At 32.2% G+C, this 19,325-nt stretch overlaps 2 protein-coding genes across 2 annotated transcripts; one reads left to right on the top strand and one right to left on the bottom strand.

Moving 5' to 3' along the window:
* Positions 1-4,523: 4,523 nt before the first annotated feature.
* Positions 4,524-5,576, top strand: TRIADDRAFT_32194 (uncharacterized protein; the record flags this gene model as incomplete). Its single annotated transcript, XM_002117203.1, has 1 exon — positions 4,524-5,576. A coding segment is annotated over one exon (1,053 nt), but the record flags the coding sequence as incomplete, so codon positions are not given.
* Positions 5,577-10,556: 4,980 nt separating this feature from the next.
* TRIADDRAFT_61212 (uncharacterized protein) lies at positions 10,557-13,658 on the bottom strand (the record flags this gene model as incomplete). Its single annotated transcript, XM_002117148.1, has 8 exons — positions 10,557-10,628; positions 10,723-10,796; positions 10,960-11,092; positions 11,234-11,283; positions 11,909-12,005; positions 12,623-12,698; positions 13,198-13,264; positions 13,601-13,658. The coding sequence occupies 8 exons, from the start codon at positions 13,656-13,658 to the stop codon at positions 10,557-10,559; spliced, it is 627 nt and encodes a 208-aa protein (XP_002117184.1).
* Positions 13,659-19,325: the final 5,667 nt, after the last annotated feature.

The raw sequence follows: 19,325 nt of genomic DNA, 5'->3' as shown, positions 1-19,325 counted from the left end.
TAAATATTTTATCTAACATATTTACAATATGATAATTGCGAAAAACATAATTTAACATTTACAGAACTTAGTATGAAAATAAAATTATTTGATTAGTGCGATGTTTCGGAAGGTTGAGATTTCAGCATTAGTCGCAATAAATTACAATAGAATAGTTTACAGAAAAGTAACCTTTATTGAGCTAGTGTAAGAGAATAATCGTGTAAGATTATCGTGAGAGTAACGACGTGACTAGTCGAATTACTGTAGTAGTGTAGAATAGGTAAAGCCTGCAAGCTTACCGTGTAACTACCAGAACTAACGAACGAGATAGACGAAAGAAGATAGCTTTTATAATGTTAGAAGCACAGCAGGAGGAAATTATTTATGGTCGCGAATGATTCATAAAAATAGGTTACTTCTATGTTAAGCTAGTGCTACGACATAAGTTAGCTAGAGTATAAGATATCTCTACTGAGTAATTTGTTAAATGTATATCATACATATTTAGAATTATCTTACAGTCTTAGAATTATACTACTGCCTAGTGAAAACTAATACCTTTACTAAAAATAGACTATACCGTATTTAGAAGTAAACACTACAATTAGTATCACATTCTACGAAGCTGAAATCAACATACTTGAATTATCACAAACACTGCTTATATATATATATTATCGTTAACAACCATAGATTTTGGTATTATTTTTAAGTTATGTCTAATTCACTTTCTACATAACATGTTGACAACTATAGCTTGTCTAACAGCTTCACTATAGTCGCAATGAAAATTTTCATAAACTTATTAATTATTACTATCAATGTTAACGAATGTAAATCTACTCAGTTCATTCGTTTGACCTCAGAGCTTTTAAGATTCGTTTTTGTCATTAATTTACGGCAATGGGTATCATAAGATTATAATTTACATTTTCGAGTTAAAAATTCACGTAAAGATGCAACTTATGACTGTCTATTTTACAAGACGTTAGCTATAGATGCATTACAACTGGAGGTCTTTCACTTAACTTTAGATTGCCATGTATACTTGATTAAAGGCTATAATCATGATTTCGATATTTGTAGGGATATTAGTTACAGTCACTTGGAATCATACCAAGTCGGTGATATTCTATCGAAGAAGCCACAGTACTTACTTCTGTGAGTGATTATAAAATTTAAAATAGCTAACCTATTAAGCTGCATCACATTTTTTATGCCATTTTATTTTTCTCAACATTTTGCGATTGAATACATACAAGGACAATAAGTGGCCTTGGCCTAAAATCTATACCTAAAGAGCTGTACAGAACATCAACTAAAACCAGAAATTTGTCAGTAAATTATGCTAAGCAATTTATCGCATATCTTCGGTATAACTTTCAGTATAACTTTCAATGCTATTGCTTACAATTACAGTATACATTATATTTAAAATCGGTAATAACTCTATTTAAATATAGGATTTTGAATGATCATAAAATCCAAACGATTAGCCCAACTGCAATAACTTTCCTACAATATATTAAATTCTTGTAAGATTCTCGTCCTAGAAGCATTAATCCTTGTGTATTACTATTGTTTTTTTATAAGAATCCATAAATCTACACCCTTATGCAAAGATAAATTGTTGACCATTGATATTAATTTTAACAGATATTAATTGAGCTTTTAAACGGAATTGCCGTTATGATCAATGATGAACTAGATAGCTAACATATCAGAAATCAATGCTGAGATAGCCGATAAAGTTCAAATTTAAAATGTCTTTCTGAATTAGGTATCAAGGACCTTAATCTGTTTAAGAAACTTGCGATAGCACTTACCCCTAATCTTATAGACTCTGCAGAGATCCGTGGTCATTTTTATGCTATATTTAGATACTGAAACGTTGGAACCCTAACCTTATTATATGATACATTGAGTTCATGTATTTGTTCCGGCTAAAACTCGATCTCGATCAGTATGCATAATAGACGACTATTATGCATAATATCAATGTCCATTCGGCTAAAGCCCGATTGAAGAGATATGCTAATTTAGGATAGCAAGACTAATCAATGAAATTAGACGAAAATGATCTCGTTTGATCTTGTTAGTAGTAAACAAAACTAACCAATCAAATTCAGCAAGACTAATCAATCAAATTGGACGAAAGTGGTCTTGGTAGTATAGTCAGCCATTCTCATAAATACTAAGCACTTTCACTTATTACAATTATAATATCGGAACAAGTCTGATTATATTCGGGCGTGCTATGTCTAGACTAGAAGCTATCTTTTGATCAAAATTAAAGTAAAGCCCCTAAACTTTACTATCTTAATTGCGTTCAGAAAACACCGCGACACGATGTTAAGCAATTTCAGTAGTTCAATTATTATATTTTATTTAAAGTACCTGAACTCGCACATCATGCTATGCTAATGAGAGTCCTGATAATATTAATTTATATTAAATTCAGTAAACAGTCATATCCTAACAAATAATCATAACATGATAAATCATTCTAATATTTTAGTAGCTTACAAAGAAATCAATTGGGAAATGATGCATTCATCTCACTAATAAAATTACATCAACTGACGGATTTGTAAGTACTGTTCAAATTATTTGCTATTGTTTACAAGAATATTATTCTATTCGTAGCTTATAGCTTAAATAAGATTATTATTAATAGTAAATAACAGTGGTATAACTGATTCTACAAAAGGTATCTAAATAGTAATAATATCACGGATGTTTGTCCTTCATCATCGCTTTCAGATAAAGTCGCAAATCTTTTTTCACTGTAAGTGATAAAATTCGTAAATTAATTTCGTGGCCTAAGAATTGTCTTAAATTATTTAATTGTTTGATTGCACCTAAAATATAGCAATGTAAAATTTCAAGTTTTAAAGACAGAATTACCCTCTCACATATTGACTTCCGATAGCGTACTATAATGTATATAGGTTTACTGACTAAAAAAATCGAAATTACGATTAATATTTAAAGATATTTAGTAAATTTTTTATCTTCATTTCACGCTTTACTAATAAAGTGTATGTATAAAAATGCATACAGTAACTGCAAAGTAGTCAAGCTTTCACAATATACTAATGCGGAACAATCTAATATACGCATATAAATGCACAATAATACAAAAGAGGAATAAACTAAGTCTTCAATCTTATGGAAACCGAGATCTATGCAATCTTTTAAAATACATGCATCGATTAAATGATCATAATTTAAAGTCTATCCTGCTACTGAACTTGCTAAACTAATTATCTTATTCAAAATTACAAGCTTTAAATTTTTATAAGATATCTTTCTTATTTCTGATCCAAGCTTGTTAACGATTTAAAAGTAGTAATGGATGGCAAAGCTGATGTAGTAAATCTTAGAATTTGCAACATTTAATATGATACTCAATCGCATAATTATGTTCTTAGAATTTATTTATTAATCGGCAAGATTTCATTTGTATATATTTTAGCGATATAAGTGATAACAAAATAAGTACATTAAAAGACCGATGTTTTTCGAAATTATCAAATCTTAAAACACTGTAAGTCGATCAATAACCATAAATACGTACGGTAATGATATTCTTACTATTGTTCATTTCTTTTAATCTACTATAACAACGATATTAATACAGACGATTTAGTAAAAATTAAATATTAGCAACTATCGCTCGTTTAACTTTTGATAGAATTTTACGAAATAATCCTATACAAGAATTTAGTAGAGAAGCGTTTATTACTCTTTACAACATTCGTGACTTGTAAGTTGATATGAAAAGGTTTGAAAATTTAACGTACTATTTTTCTTTTGTCATAATCTTAAAGTTAAATCCATTAAATTGCCAGTCAGTTCTGAAACCATACTCTTAATGAAATATAGTAAATATTAATTCAGGATATGATCAAATTCTATATTATTGTCAAATACTACCAGAACGAGTAAGTTACTCGACAACTCACATGTAGTACAGTCCCAAAATTAGATTAAGATTGATTTACCGATAATAGATTAATTAAGTCCTAAATATTATTCATGAGATTGGAAGAGAATAGTGCAAGTTGTACGTTTGATTGCATGTTTATACAAGTATCTATTTCTAAAAGATATTAACAATATATATTGTAGACATTTTATAGTAACTATTATATTAAGATTTTGAGATATTATTGGATTGTGCAAAGTAATTTAGTATTATAAAGAATTCGATGTGTTGCTTTAATTAAAAGTGATAGCCATTGATCGACCTTGCAATAGTAAATTCAGTTTAGATCTTGCGACTTAATTCACAAGATATAATTAACTTGCTAAAAAATACCAGTAAAAAATTGCATATGTAAATCATAGATATCTTGATTGAAAGTGCAGTAGTTAGTTCCAAGTCGTGTTGGACGAATCCAATTTATGTTATCTAATAATGTTGCACGATAAATCTTAGTTCTTATTATAACATTTTGAAGCACTTTATCACATCATGGTATTTACTCTACACGACACAAAATTCATATAGATATTCAACACGAGAATACTTATGCTGTGACGCGCCGCCAACTACAACTCTTTGCGAGCCTTTACCAGATCAATTTAGCATATCAACCTGCTCTAATATCCTATCTCATGACGTATTACGTATCTTCGTCTGGATTATTGGTAGTTTATCTATAGTAGGCAACATTATTTCCATTGTATGGCATGTTAAAAGCTTTGTAAAGAATAATATGGTGGTTCAAACATTGTTAATAAATCTGTCCTTTGCTGATCTCATTATGGGAATTTACTTAATCACGATTGCCGTAACTGATATTTACTATTTTGGTATTTATGCTCAATATCTCGAGACATGGTTACATAGTGTTATATGCGTTATGGCTTCATTTTTAGTAGCGATCTCTAGCCTAATGTCAACATTTATCCTTTTCCTCATCACTTTGGATCGATATCTATTTCTAGTCTATCCTTTTGAGAACTATCGCCTTTCTTATAAGCTAATTACTCTCGTTTTAATCGTGTTATGGACCGTATCAGCTACGTTTACCGCTTTGCCACTTGTTTATAGCTATAATCAGCCTGCATCTTATAGATTGTATGGTACGAACAGCGCTTGCTTACCTGGAAATACAGATAATATTTATTACCTAAGCTGGCTTCTAACTTACTGTGGTACTACTCTACTAACTTGGATCTTTATCGCAATTATGTATATAATAATCTTGGTTTATTTGACAAAATCACGGAAACAAGCTAAACGAGAAATTTCCAAATTCGAAAAAATCGTCCGAGCTAAAATGATCACTATTGTTATCACCGACTTAATCTGTTGGATGCCATTATATGTTGTATTAATTCAAGCGACAATTGAACAAGAACTTGATACCCATGTATTGCCGTTTATTGCAGTTTTATCTCTACCTCTTAATTCATGTATCAATCCTATTATTTACACAATTTATACAACAACTTTTGTTAATAACGCTATGCTGATAATAACAAAAATACGATCCTGCTGCTCTTGTTGTATACTTTGCTCCTATGAAGCTAATGCTAATTCTGACGCATGTAGTGGAGGTAAGTACCCGCAACTGAATTAAATCTATTGACAATAACATAAGCAATCGCTTTTAAAGTATATATAATCAAGAATTAATAAAAGTAATTCTTGGTATGATATATCACTTGTTACTACTTGCTATCAATTGAAAAACTTGTAGTTTGTAGCAAGGCAATCTAAAAAGATTTTTCGAATAAGCTTTCTAAAGTTCGCGCACTAAACTAAATTTTTTGCTGTATAAATGCAGAGAAATAATTCTACAATTGAATACTGAACGGCTGTAAAATAAATAGCTACTATAAATACTAAATACACATAAATAACTAGTAATCAAAGTACATAATCAGTAATAACGTATTATAAATGTGAATCTAGAGATGTGTTTCACCTGTTGACTATTTCACATGTTCATGTATTTATAGTTATAACCTTACACATCCGTCAAAATTTACAAATATAAAAATAGGCTAACAAGCATTATCTGATAAAAGAGTAAAGCCTTATCCAAATATTTTAAACAGCTATTGACTGCAATTATAATCGAACTTAAATCGTAACCTGAAATACGGCAATTATTGCAGATCAAAATTTAAAGATCTTAATTCAATGCTGTCACCAATAATTAATTTAGTTTATGACGGTTCCTTTATCTAGTAAAGTCTTTATAAACTTACCACCTAAATATTATATAATTATTATATTTTAATCTACCACAAAATAAGTTCAGAGTATGATAATACGTATGATACTGCATAATATTAATATTGATCATGTTATACCAAGGTCTTGTTTACTTCTCTAGTATACAGTAATATTGATACATAAAATCTATACTGTATCATAAATTAAGTAATCTATTATAATAATATCACCTTATCTTAGGGAGATAGACGTAAAGAACTCGAAAATTTGATGCTCTTATGTGTCTTAACTACGAGCAAACTATTATTTCTTATTTTAAACAGAATTGGAACCTAACAGAAATAAAGCACTAGCAGCTGCAGCTAAACAGAACACGAACCCAAAGGTAACCAAATCAATTCTTTTCATAATATAAAAAATCATATATCGTACGCTACGTTATATTTTACTATCCTATTTATACTCTTCAAATCATCACTGTAAGGCAAATTAAGCTGCAGTAATTCTACGTAAAACCTATGCTGATGGCATATAATCCTATTTCAATTACAATCTGGCTTAACCTCCTTACTTTGAAAATTCTATATTTAAGCTGATATAACTAAAGCTGCTCCATTCTGTATATACTTTACCTCAACATATATAATTATATAAAGCAGATAATGTTACTTTATGTTACCAGCTTCAATTACAGGAAGTGATTAAGCTCCTAGAGCACGTTAATCGTCATAAATTACTCGATCTTCATCTGGTATTCTACACTAGCAATATCGAATCGGTAAATTTCAATCGCAGTATATAGAATCGCTCATTCTAACAACTTGGGATTAAATTCTGCCCTAATAAATGGAACAAATCCATAATAATCGGCTTAGTTAATCACATGATTTGCTGTACATCAATCACGTAACCAGATAATCATTCCGATACTGCTAGTAATTTTCTCCCATGCAATTATAAATGACTATCCTACAACTAATTAATAGTAGCTAATATTCCTGAAACATCAACAATAGATCATTAACATACGATACTTAACATTCAATTTTAAATTTTTTGAAATTGTGTCTACTATTTCATTATTAAGCTTCATATCTGTTTGCATACTGGTACACATTCGTATGCGTATTTACTTTATAGATTCATATGAAAGTCAACGAATTAAGTCCAGAAAATCTATCCACCTCTGGATTACTTAAAATCTATAGCCTCGAGGATCGATCCTGTTGGGAAAGAGAAAAAGCATTTTTTCTTAAAGTAAAATCAAGTAATTACAAATTTCAAAATATTGTAGAATGTTTATGGTTTCGGGATGAAAGTGAAAGTAAAAGCTCTCACGAAAAACCGTCATTTTCGCTTAGCAATAAACTGTGAGTATTAGATATGCTATAAAGATTGAAGTTTTATTTAGATTAAGCTAGAAATTCATCTAAAAGATTATTTTATTTAATTGCAATTTACTAGAATTACCTGCTATGCCTTAAACAATCAGGATACAGAACTACTTAGCGATCTGATAGCTTACCAGCCTTGCTACCTAACTCCTCAATCTTTTTTCCACATTCTACGCGATGTTACCCTTGCTGTGCAGTCATTCCATGCCCGTGATATTATTCATGGCTGTATTAAAACTGATTCTATCTTTATTGTCAGCAGCAATAAGGTAATTTACTATCTGGTTCAATCATAGCCATTGAAATATGATCAAAGCTAACTGCTTAGTGTGTCAGGTTACATATACATTTTAATATTGATACCAGACTGTTCTATTGCATTAAATGCTACTTGCTTTAGTTCTACACAAAGCGTGCTCATATACTATTACAATTTGCATGCGGTATCCTTGAAACTAGCACTACTATATTATTCTTAAATATAGCTCATTTGCTAAGTAATTTATCTGATCAAGGTCATTCTTTAAATTTAAAACTTTAGCAGATTGAAAAGATTAGAGTATTGTTGGGTAATTTTTCCTGTTCTCAAATACTGCAAAATACGAACAGCGAGAATGCTGACATAACACATAAGATCAATCCCAAATTAGACGATATCATGGATATAAGTCAATTATGCCAATGCTTTATTTCTTTCTGTCAATCGAAAATGGATCCAACGAGCAACCCTAAGCAAAATCTTACATCGCCTGCAACATCGAATTGGATAGAGGTAGTAGCTCTAGTAAGTACAATGTATATTGGATACATAAGAAGTTATCCATTTCTATTTTCAATTTACCTGCAACATTTCCCAGCTTACAGGTTCTGCAATAGCTAATTCAAATAGACGGCCTACTTACTTTTGAAAAGTTGTTCTATAATAAATATTGCTACTCTATAATCTATTTATATGTAATAAAATTCTTTAGTTTGTAAAATAATAGCACTCGCAGAAAAAAATAGCAGTATTACTTATGCCAGTAACTATTATTTAGGAGATTAAGGCATATTAAATTTTATAAACAGTAATTAATACTATACCAGGCCACATACACAAACTTCAAAAAATATACTAGGATCAATTATAGTTCTAAAATTTAGATACTTTTACGTATACTTTTTAATGCGAATAAATTGGACTAAACTTGAAAACTCTTTCGAATTAGTTACACAAAGTCAAAACTGCAATGGCCGATTTTCAGACGAAAAAACTATTACCTGAAACTCAAATTGCACAACTTCTTCTCGTTTTGGAGCCAAATGTTAAGAAGCAGTAAGGGTGCTTCGATAGGATTGAGGTCGTAACTGATCCGCTATCTGTAGACCACCCTCTAGCATCAATCTAATTCCTAACTCTTTTCCTTTTACGTATTATCTCTTGAATCTTCCATCTTATGTTACGATTTAATTTAAACCTTTAATATCTAATAATTATGATTTCAATAAGCTACACGCTTATTCTAAGTAGAAATTACGCACAATAGCTTTCTATAGTATGATTCAATAGTTTACTCCTCGAAAATTGACTGATAATAGAGATATCTTCATCTTGCTTGCTAGTACGCGAGTGAAGGATCGGAATAATTAATTAAATCTTAGCTATCATCTACGTATATTTAACAATATCCAGTCGAGCATATTGTAAGCACAATGAGCCTGATATTACTGAAATCAACTGATAACTATGATTGAACCTCTATCAAGGTATTTTTAATCGAAGATTCAAAATCTGTCTGATGCTATGATAGGTAATCATAGTGCTATCATCATAAGCGTAATTGATGATCACATAATACCGATATAGCTTCCTTATCGTGTTTAAATCCTGTAATTTATGAAGTCAAATAAATCATATAAAAAGATAATACGACGTACATCGATAACAGGCTGAACTAGCATGGAAATATTCTATGTAACACGTAGAATAAAATGACGCATTCTGAGACACATACCAGGCATATAAATACTCATTTACGCCCCTTCTAGAAGGTATTAGCTTGTATCTTACTACTACCCGCCGTCATAATAATTGTAAGCATTAACGGCTGTTTTCAATTTTTCGTTCGTAACACACTTCAAAACTGATACTATTTAAGACGGTTAATATCAACATTTAAATCCGCATACTAATGAAATTATTGTAGTTTGTTAACATCTAGGTTAATAGCGAAATAACAGCTTTTTCGTATACTGAAGCTACATAGGAATAGTCTTAAGCTATTTTCATTAACAAACCGAAGTGACAGATATGGATCAACTAGAATTTATTTATACCAAAAACTATTATCTTATGACTTGTAGTAATCACAAATCCAATAAACACTGAAACAAATAGTGGCTAATTTTTATAGAATTAATATGCCCAACAGACATGCAAAAGTCTAGTTGCCAGGTTAATTACGAAATTGTAATATGTACCTATTCGCAATATTAACTGCAACAACGACAAATGAGTTACAAAGTACTGTACAATAGGAAGTAGTAATTCTGCACAATTCCCAATCGCATATTTGACCACTATAATCTAAGAAATAAAACTCACAGTATACCGTATTGTATAACGTAGCAACTAGATGATCCATGTCCACATCTACTATCGTTGGATTTGTAAAAATCAATCATAGTTCATTACATTTCTTACAATAAATGATGTTCTTAATATTATATTCGTTTTATCACAGTTTGCTACGATATGCATGAAATGACAGCTTGTGCAGCTGAAATATCAAACACCAACAATTACCAATATAGTTTGATTATTGTCTACAGTTACACGTTAAATGGATACAGAGCTGTATCTTTTCAAAATTTATCTTACTCCTTGCATACTATCAACAATTCATTCATATTATGGTAGCATACAGTAGTGACATAATTATAGAAGGGCTATATTCTAACTTAGAATCACAGCTATTCCGTATTACCAGACAATATCTACAATATTAACGAAAAAATGATAATTTCGATTTCACCCATTCATCAGTTAGTTCATCCAGGCTTCTAATTTCAAATACCTAATGTAAATGAAATAACCATAAATCCAATTCTTTATGAAGTATCGGGTACATTGCCTAAACCAGTTCACTACAAATCGTTATTCGACATTACCTTGCTAACTTCTACCGTCTTAACTAAATTATTCTTTGAGCCAGCGTACATCATTTGAATTTCAGGCTTAGAACCTGCATCGTATATAAATTATAACATTACCTACTAAATGCTTAGGAATAAGATATACATAAATGTACTAGCGGTATCCATTTCTTCCGAATAGCCATTTTTCTAAAGCCGGAAGAATATACGAATACTGTAAAGATAAACGATACATTTATAAAATCAATTTACCTTGTGGGCTGTAAAAAATTAAGCATAAGGGATAAGATTTTCTACCATCTTGATGCTCGTGGCAGTAACAATACAAGATATAGCGGGGTAAATGTTCTGCCAATTCACTTTGTAAATCATCTAAGGTAACATCCTATTACGATATTGTAACCAAAGTAAAGCGTTTTATTAATTACTTGCAAAGCACATAAGCATCAATTTTGAATGTTGGTTAGAAATGGCGCCTTGGTAAAGAGCATCTGGTAGGTAATTTGTGAAATAAACTTAGTAGTACCTCATATTCTTCATCCCAGACAATTTCCCGAGATTCGGCATCGATTTTCACTAAAAGTCAGATAGTAATGCTGAATTTGTTGTAACACAGGTAGTAAAATAAAATACACTTGAGATAATAATATCGTCAAAAGGTCCATACAACGTCAAAACTTCAACTTGCAGAGAGGTTACTTGGTATAAATATTGAAATTTAATATTCAAAGTTAACGTCAGCGAGTCAAATTGGCGATTTAACTATAAGGTTCATCAACAACTACTATACCCTGTATATCTATAGTACTGTCTTAGAGTATAACCTCGTCAGGAAGTTTGTAAGGTCCTATTGGTCTGTATTAACACAATGATTGCACGATCTCAAAATAGTTATGTGTTTATCGATGCCAATTCTTGAACTATACTATTACTACAGCATGCTATTCGATAGGTATAATACAGTTTTGTGCGGTTCTATCGGTTTTGGTAGTCCTCCAAATCAATACAAGAGATAATAACTTAGTACATATGGTAGTGGATATCAACTATTTAGGATACTTTACCATCATTTTCCAACACTTGGTAACTACTTTATTTGAAAAGGTCAAGAAGCAGAAATAATAGAATCATACTTGTGCACTGTGTCTTTGCAAATTGATTTTATCCACTACTTCAAATATTCCATTGAATTGATACTTACATAATATAGCTGCGTTATTGGTTTCTTGGCGAAATCGAAACTTTCGTAACTTCTTCTTCAGATCGTCGCCAATATCGCAAATTTTAAGATTTTGAGACTTGACATGTACGAATACAATAAAGAAATATAAGGACAGAAAGTGAATGTAAGTCTCATTCAAAGCAATTACGATTAACAGTATACAATACAGTATAAACCAATCCAACTTTAATCTTAAACTTTGTACATAAACGTATCTACAGATACGACGTCTTATTAAGATGTCTACTCTACTGTAGAGTAGACAACACAGTGAACGACATGACTTATATCCATAGAATACAGCTTGTACACTCAAAATCCATGCCTTCAATGATCAGAATCAAACTACACTGTAATGGAAGTATATCGATTTTAAATTTTTTCTTGGGGGTATCAGATTATAAATACGAGCGAGTAAATGCATTTATCATTTTAATACGGCAGACGCCGCCGCAAAGATCGAAACGCTGTATTACATCAACGCTCGAAATAACGTTCAAATCTTACGTAATTATTACCCTTCTACACAGAAAGTAAAAGATCCTCTGGATTACAATACATTTTTACGTCTTTAATTTGATAGATACTACTCACTATCAAGTTATTTCTCATGATCGATAGTCCGATAGATAGTACTAACACTTCTGCTGCAGCACAGTATCTCGTGTAGTATAGTCAAAAGTAAAAGTTTACCGAATGAAGATCCATTTTACGTCTTTTAATACCGAATGGAGCAAATGCTCCATTATGCCCATCAATTAGGTTAATACTGATGATGAATCAGTAGTTCTTTAGTACAGCATATAGTCAAGACCACCATACTTGTTGGGAAAGTCAAGATGCACTTCATTACAACATCAAGTTACGTTTTGGATTGTTGGATACGGTATACAGTAGATCAAATTCTACGTTACTACATAAGTGTATATACAGTACATGCCATTTAGCTCTTCTTCTAGAATTAAGAAGTTATATGTCTGGCAAAGTTCAGATGAACACAATTTTAATCGTATTTTACGTCTTTCATTTGTTGATTACGGCATACAGTATGACAGCATCAAGTAGATGCCATACTTTCTAGTTGTTGTGAAGATGCTACCAGCTCTTCAATCTACAGTGCTTGTGTCGAAAAAGGATGGCATGAAAGCTCTATTTTGCCAAAGACATGAAGCATGAAAGCTCTATTTTGCCAAAGATACAGGGCTTAGCTACAGCCTACGTCTAGTTCGTTGCTCAAGACCCGCTGTGATCGCTTGGTCATCGCTTACTTCTCCATTGGATGGAAAATTGGGCCTACTTCATCAACAACACCTTGCTGAAGGCAGTCGTAGCACTCTACAAGACATTTTACATTGTATCATTTTGTCATGCTTTCCTTTATCATCATCACTGCCATCAAACTACTCGCTGACAGTAATACTTCCTCTCCATGTACAGTAGTTTAGACGTTATAGCAATCTTACCATGTTTTCTAGTCAGACTTTATCCGTTGGGAGGCAATTCTAGCGGCGAAAGATCACATTTACTAGCTACAAAATTTTGATAATCCGCTTGGTGCTCAACAGGTTTACTATTAAAAAGTTGGGTTAACGACGAAGGATCTGCTGATTCAACAGCGCCATTCTCTAGTAGGCATGCATGCACAAACGAGTGTTTGAGTCGTTTACCTACTTGGACGTATCAACTTGCCAGGAAAGGCGTTTCCTGCAGTCAAGCCAAATCGGTCCATAGAGCGAGTGGTTGGGCGTTTGGTATCGCACCTTGGACCATACTCTTCATTGTACAATACGGCACAGTAGTGAAAACTGACCAGTACATGCACTACTGTATGGGACCGTATAGCAGATAGTACGCGTTCAAGAACTCCCATGACAAAACCCTTCAATCTTCCATGACTACAGGAATGGCATGAGAGCCTTGAAAAGCAATCAATTCAATTCAAATGGAAGGCATGTTTTATATTTAAAAATATAATAATAATTACTGCTTATTTGGTATTATAATCCTGGCCACTTGATACATACTGTACAGTAAGGCGGATAGTACGCGTCAAGGACTCCCATGACAAAACCCTTGAACCTTCCATGACTACGGGAATGGCATGAGAGCCTTGAAAAGCAATCAATTCAATTCAAATGGAAGGCATGTTTTATATTTGAAAACAAAATAATAATTACTGCTTATTTGGTATTCTAGTCTTGGCCGCTAGGTACGTACTGTACTACTGTATGGTAAAACCGATAGTACGCGTCAAGGACTCCCGAGAGAAACCCTTGAATCTTCCATGACTACAGAATGGCATGAGAGCCTTGCAAAACAGTAAATTCAATTCAAATGGAAAGGTATGGAAGGCATGCTTTATATTTGAAAATAAAATAATAATTACTGCTTATTTGGTATTACAATCCTGGCCACTAGATACATACTGTACAGTAAAGTGGATAGTAGGCGTCAAGGACTCCCAAGAGAAAATCCTTGAATCTTCCATGACAAGAGAATGGCATGAGAGAATAGGAAAGCAGTAAATTCAATTCAAATTGAAAGGTATTGAATGCACGATTTATACTTGAAAATAAAATAATAATTACTACTTATTCGGTATTATAATCCTGCCCACTCGGTACATGCTATACTACTGTACGGTAAAGCTGATAGTAGGCGTCAAGGACTCCCAAGAGAAAATCCTTGAATCTTCCATGACAAGAGAATGGCATGGGAGAATAGGAAAGTAGTAAATTCAACTCGAATGGAAAGGTATTGAGTGCATGTTTTCTATTTGAAAATAAAATAATAATTACTACTTATTTAGTATTATAGTCCTGCCCACTCGGTACATACTGTACTGCCAACAGTCGATCAGTATGGTGGTCGACCGAATGAAACAGAGAGCACACCTGATCGAAGCAATAAGCGAATAAATGGAGCTTCATGACAAGAACTAATATTAGACCACTATTTCTGGAGCATGGCGAGCTCTCTATACTAGTTGAAAGTAGTTCAGCTATAGTGCCGCCTTTAATTAAATCATTTCAATTTTCAAAGCATTTCCATTAAATTTGGCTCAAATTCCACAAGAGATCACTACAACCTTGAGCAATTGGCTCTTCATGTTTCCATTCATTTCTACTGCAGTGTAGAGTTATTTTATTTCTTTCAAATTTCTAATGCAAACTAATAACAGTCATTGGTACATATACGGTCGGTTCAACCAGTATACAATTCACGCCGTAACCGTGATCTATACGAGAGCCAAGTAAAATTGGAAGTTAATGAACAGTAAATCCAAAGGTGTTTAGCGCATGTTTTATATCTATATCCATATACCGCACTGTACTATATTAGAAAAAATCATGTCTTTTCTATAGTGTGCCTAAAATGATGGTTCAGTAAACTGCACACGAGAATGTCCCTTGAATTTGATATTGAAAAAATCATGTCTTTTCTATTGTGTGTCTAATAGGATAGTTAAGTAAAACTGCACATGAGAATGTCCCTTGAATTTGATATTGAGATGGACAACTAAAGCACAATGAGTAATATCATTGTTTGGAGCCCTGATTTACAGTATACTTTACTTGTATTGACAGTATCACCGTAGCTAAAAAACAAATGAGAAATTGATACGAGAGCCCAGTGATGCTGTGAATTTAATTAAAATGGAATATTTCGAGCGCATGTTTTACACGAGGAGGATCAATTATAATATCATACGATAGCTTTGTGTATGGCTAGTTTATTTAGTGTTACAATCCTTGCAACTAGGTATATTCAGTTACAGCCGACCACGATGGAAATCGAGTGAATATTGCAGTAGACTGCCTCTACGACAGTATAATCCAGCAAGAGAATAAAGTCTCATAACAAGAAAATGATACGAGATCCCAGTGAATAGTAACTTCAATTAGAATCGAGAAAGTTATGCGTATTTAACGCAGTATACTCGTATCTGAGGAAGATAAATACGCGTAATAATAATCAATTGATTGATTCTTGATTACTTGGTGTTGTAGGCCTTGCGACTAGGTACATACAAATACTAATACAGTTGACTATTATGGCATTCTACACTACTTCTATGGCGGAAACCAAACAACAAATGAGAAAATAGAGTTTCATGACATAAGAATGGCGCGAGAGCCCGGTGATTCGGTAAATTCGATTAAAACCGAAGGTTATTTAGCGTTATCTTAGATGGCCATGTACATACTGTTATGAACTGTGTCGATATTAACTTTCATCTTCATATGTAAGCAGCTTGATTTAGCGTGTAGAACGAAGGTTAAACGGTTTACATCAAGTATATATACAAGCAGTTTCATTGTTGGATCATTTCCTTTTTGTCTAGCTGATTAATTAGAATGGATGATATTCAAGTGGGGTCATATAGGAAATAAAACTCCGATGAGTAGTCGTTGTCCTTGACGAGTACAAGAAGTGATTCAGTGCATCGCTTGAATCCCGAAAACAACAAACTCATTTAAAAGTCGGATATTAAGGGTATTATATGAAAAATCCTTTTAATCAATGATAAAGCTAGGCAGACGAAGCTTCTTATCATTGCTATACCATATATAGTACTTGCAATACAAATCCATCATCTGGTAATAAATACTAAATCAGTCAGAATTAATTTCATATTCAGCGATGGAGGACTACGCGACATTGCCAAATTACGTCAATAGACATGTAGACTCTTTATTCCACAAAGTCTGTAGTATCTACAACTAGAAAGAGATCGGAAATAAATAGGAAATATAATGTCAAGTTACTAGATTGTTAGTAAAGCTGAAGAAGGATCTGAAGTAATGAATATTGAACCTTTTGCAATGATAATTTGCGACTTTACAATAATATCCAGATAGAATGAAAGTACTGCCGCTACAAATGAATTACTCGTTGCGAAAAGCAAATCAGTGAAATTTATAGTTATCGAATCAAGATTAGTCTGCGTATAGTTTTCTTTGTTCATAATCAAGTAGATAACAACGGATCAATAACCTCAAAAATACAATATTAAACTATCCATTAAGAACACCGACTGCAGTCTACTACAAAAATTATAAATAATGATGTCATCGAGAATAAGGTATCGCTCTACATGACCATTACATAATGTAGCTATTAAGAGTAAATAATACAAAAACATCATGCTTGAAATCTACTTAATATACAACATCTATTATATTCCAAGTTAATGTAATATGACATCATATCCGAGTTGATGTAGCGTAAACAACACGATAGGTTGTATCCCGTAGGTGCTAGACGTTTCAACTTCATCCCATTAACATTGATATTTAAATAATTAACATTTATATCCGTATTTGAATATGCGGTGTCTTTTTATCCACTTGTCAATGTCATTTTCGATACCCAGATATCGGGTTGCACATATGGATCATGTATCTAGGAAGAAAGTCTAGATCAACGTTAAATTCTATCCAATCTAACAATAATTATAATAATTACGGTAAGTAGCCAAATGGTGATATCGGCGGGTTTTATCAATTGAAAGCAATCAAATGTAAAATTGGCAGAATAGTCTTTCAAATTGTACCACATTAATTACCGTGTTAATTTACAGGGCAAGAAATAACAATCAGGTCTATTATTATATTTTGCATTGATAGTTTACTTAAATGTATCAATGAAATACTCATCGATCAACATATAAATAAATCTTTTAAAAAAACATTACTATTTTATTTTCTATGGATATCATACTAATATATACTACACAACAATTGTAACAAAAGTAACAATTAATTAACTGAACAGCATTGTATCTCAAAATTCTAATTAAATTTACTTAATCTTACCGAATGAAATTAAAATACAATAAAAACTTCTGAATAGCTCGTCATTCAAATCATCTTAAAAAGTTAACCTTTGCCATCTTTTGAGCTAGACAATAATCATCTAAGCCCGTTACGTCATGCTATCATCCTTGCTTCTATATAAATACAAGGTCGCATATCAGACAATATAACTAGGTCACCATATAAAAGGAATCCGCATACTTAGATTTCTTCATTTTTAACACATTACGTCGAGTCATCATGTCAACCCAATCTAATAGCAACATCACGACTCCTACAGAGGCTTATAGCAAAATTAGTGAATGGATAGCATCTCTTGGGTTTTTCCAAATCTTGTTCTTGAGAATTTTAATACCAATCTTAATTATTGGGATAATAAATAATGTTTTGCTGGTTATAATTATCATTCGCGAGAAATCATTTCATAAATCTACGTATTATTTATTATGCAATCAAGCGATCGCTAATGTTATATGTCTCGCCTGCATTTTAGCATTTTCTTTTGATGTAAAAAGCACTGTTAGCTCTCTCAATGATATGAATACTACGCAATTACCATCAATATATCTAGAAGGTAATTATAGTGACTGTGCTCTTACCTCTATGATTTATCAGAGTTCCTACACAGTATCGGTGCTATCACTAGCTGTTATTGCACTCGACCGCTATAGAGTCCTTACCCAACATACTAAGAAAAATTACGATGCAAAAGTTATCTTTATCGCTAATACCCTGATCTGGGGGATTGGATGGGTTAACGGATACTTCTTTTCAAATTTTACTGGAAATAGCCAACTCATTCCGTCACTGTGCGATTACAAATTTGACTCTCATGAACTTGTTCGTGCTTATTTCACTATAAACTTTATCCTTACTTATCTCTTACCGGCAACAATTATTATTGTTTCATATTCATTAATCATGCGATATCTAAAAAGAGAACATTCAGGCATTAAATCAATTGCTAAAATAAAAAGAAAAAGACGTAATCGTGTCATGGAAATGGCTATGGTAACAACTTTCTTTTTCTTAATACCATCATCTCCTTGGGCTATATCGTCGTTGGTACTAGCATTCCTTCAACTTACTTTCGGAAACTTAATAAGTGACAACAGTGTAACCATAATCATTCTATATTCCATTTTTCAGCTTTTCTACTTCTTAACTTGTATAATAACGCCAAGTCTTATTGCTGCATATAATAGAATTATAAAGTCAACTTATGTGTCTATCTATTTCTTTTACCTACCCAAAAAGTGGCGAGAAGCTATGATAAATGTTAGATTGCTTTCTTGCATCATTTTTCATCCCTTTACTCATGATCAAACAAGGCACTCTGTAACATTAGTAAGCTCTATCCATATACAAGGAAAGTAACCTATTTTAAACTGAACTAACACTCCCACACTACATAGCAGCGTATTCAGCAACTAAAGTAATCAGGCGCTATTGGCGTAAATAATTTCTTCTTTAAATTGTTATTTAACCTGGTGATTGATAATAACTAATTAGTAGCGACTATTTCCTACCTGTTTTGAATGGAAAGCAGTCTGTTGCTATTTTTCGTTCTTCATTAT

Source organism: Trichoplax adhaerens, genomic scaffold (genome assembly GCF_000150275.1).
Source record: "Trichoplax adhaerens TRIADscaffold_22 genomic scaffold, whole genome shotgun sequence".
Classification (NCBI taxonomy): Eukaryota; Metazoa; Placozoa; class Uniplacotomia; order Trichoplacea; family Trichoplacidae; genus Trichoplax; species Trichoplax adhaerens.
This window is presented reverse-complemented; position numbering and strand designations above follow the sequence as displayed.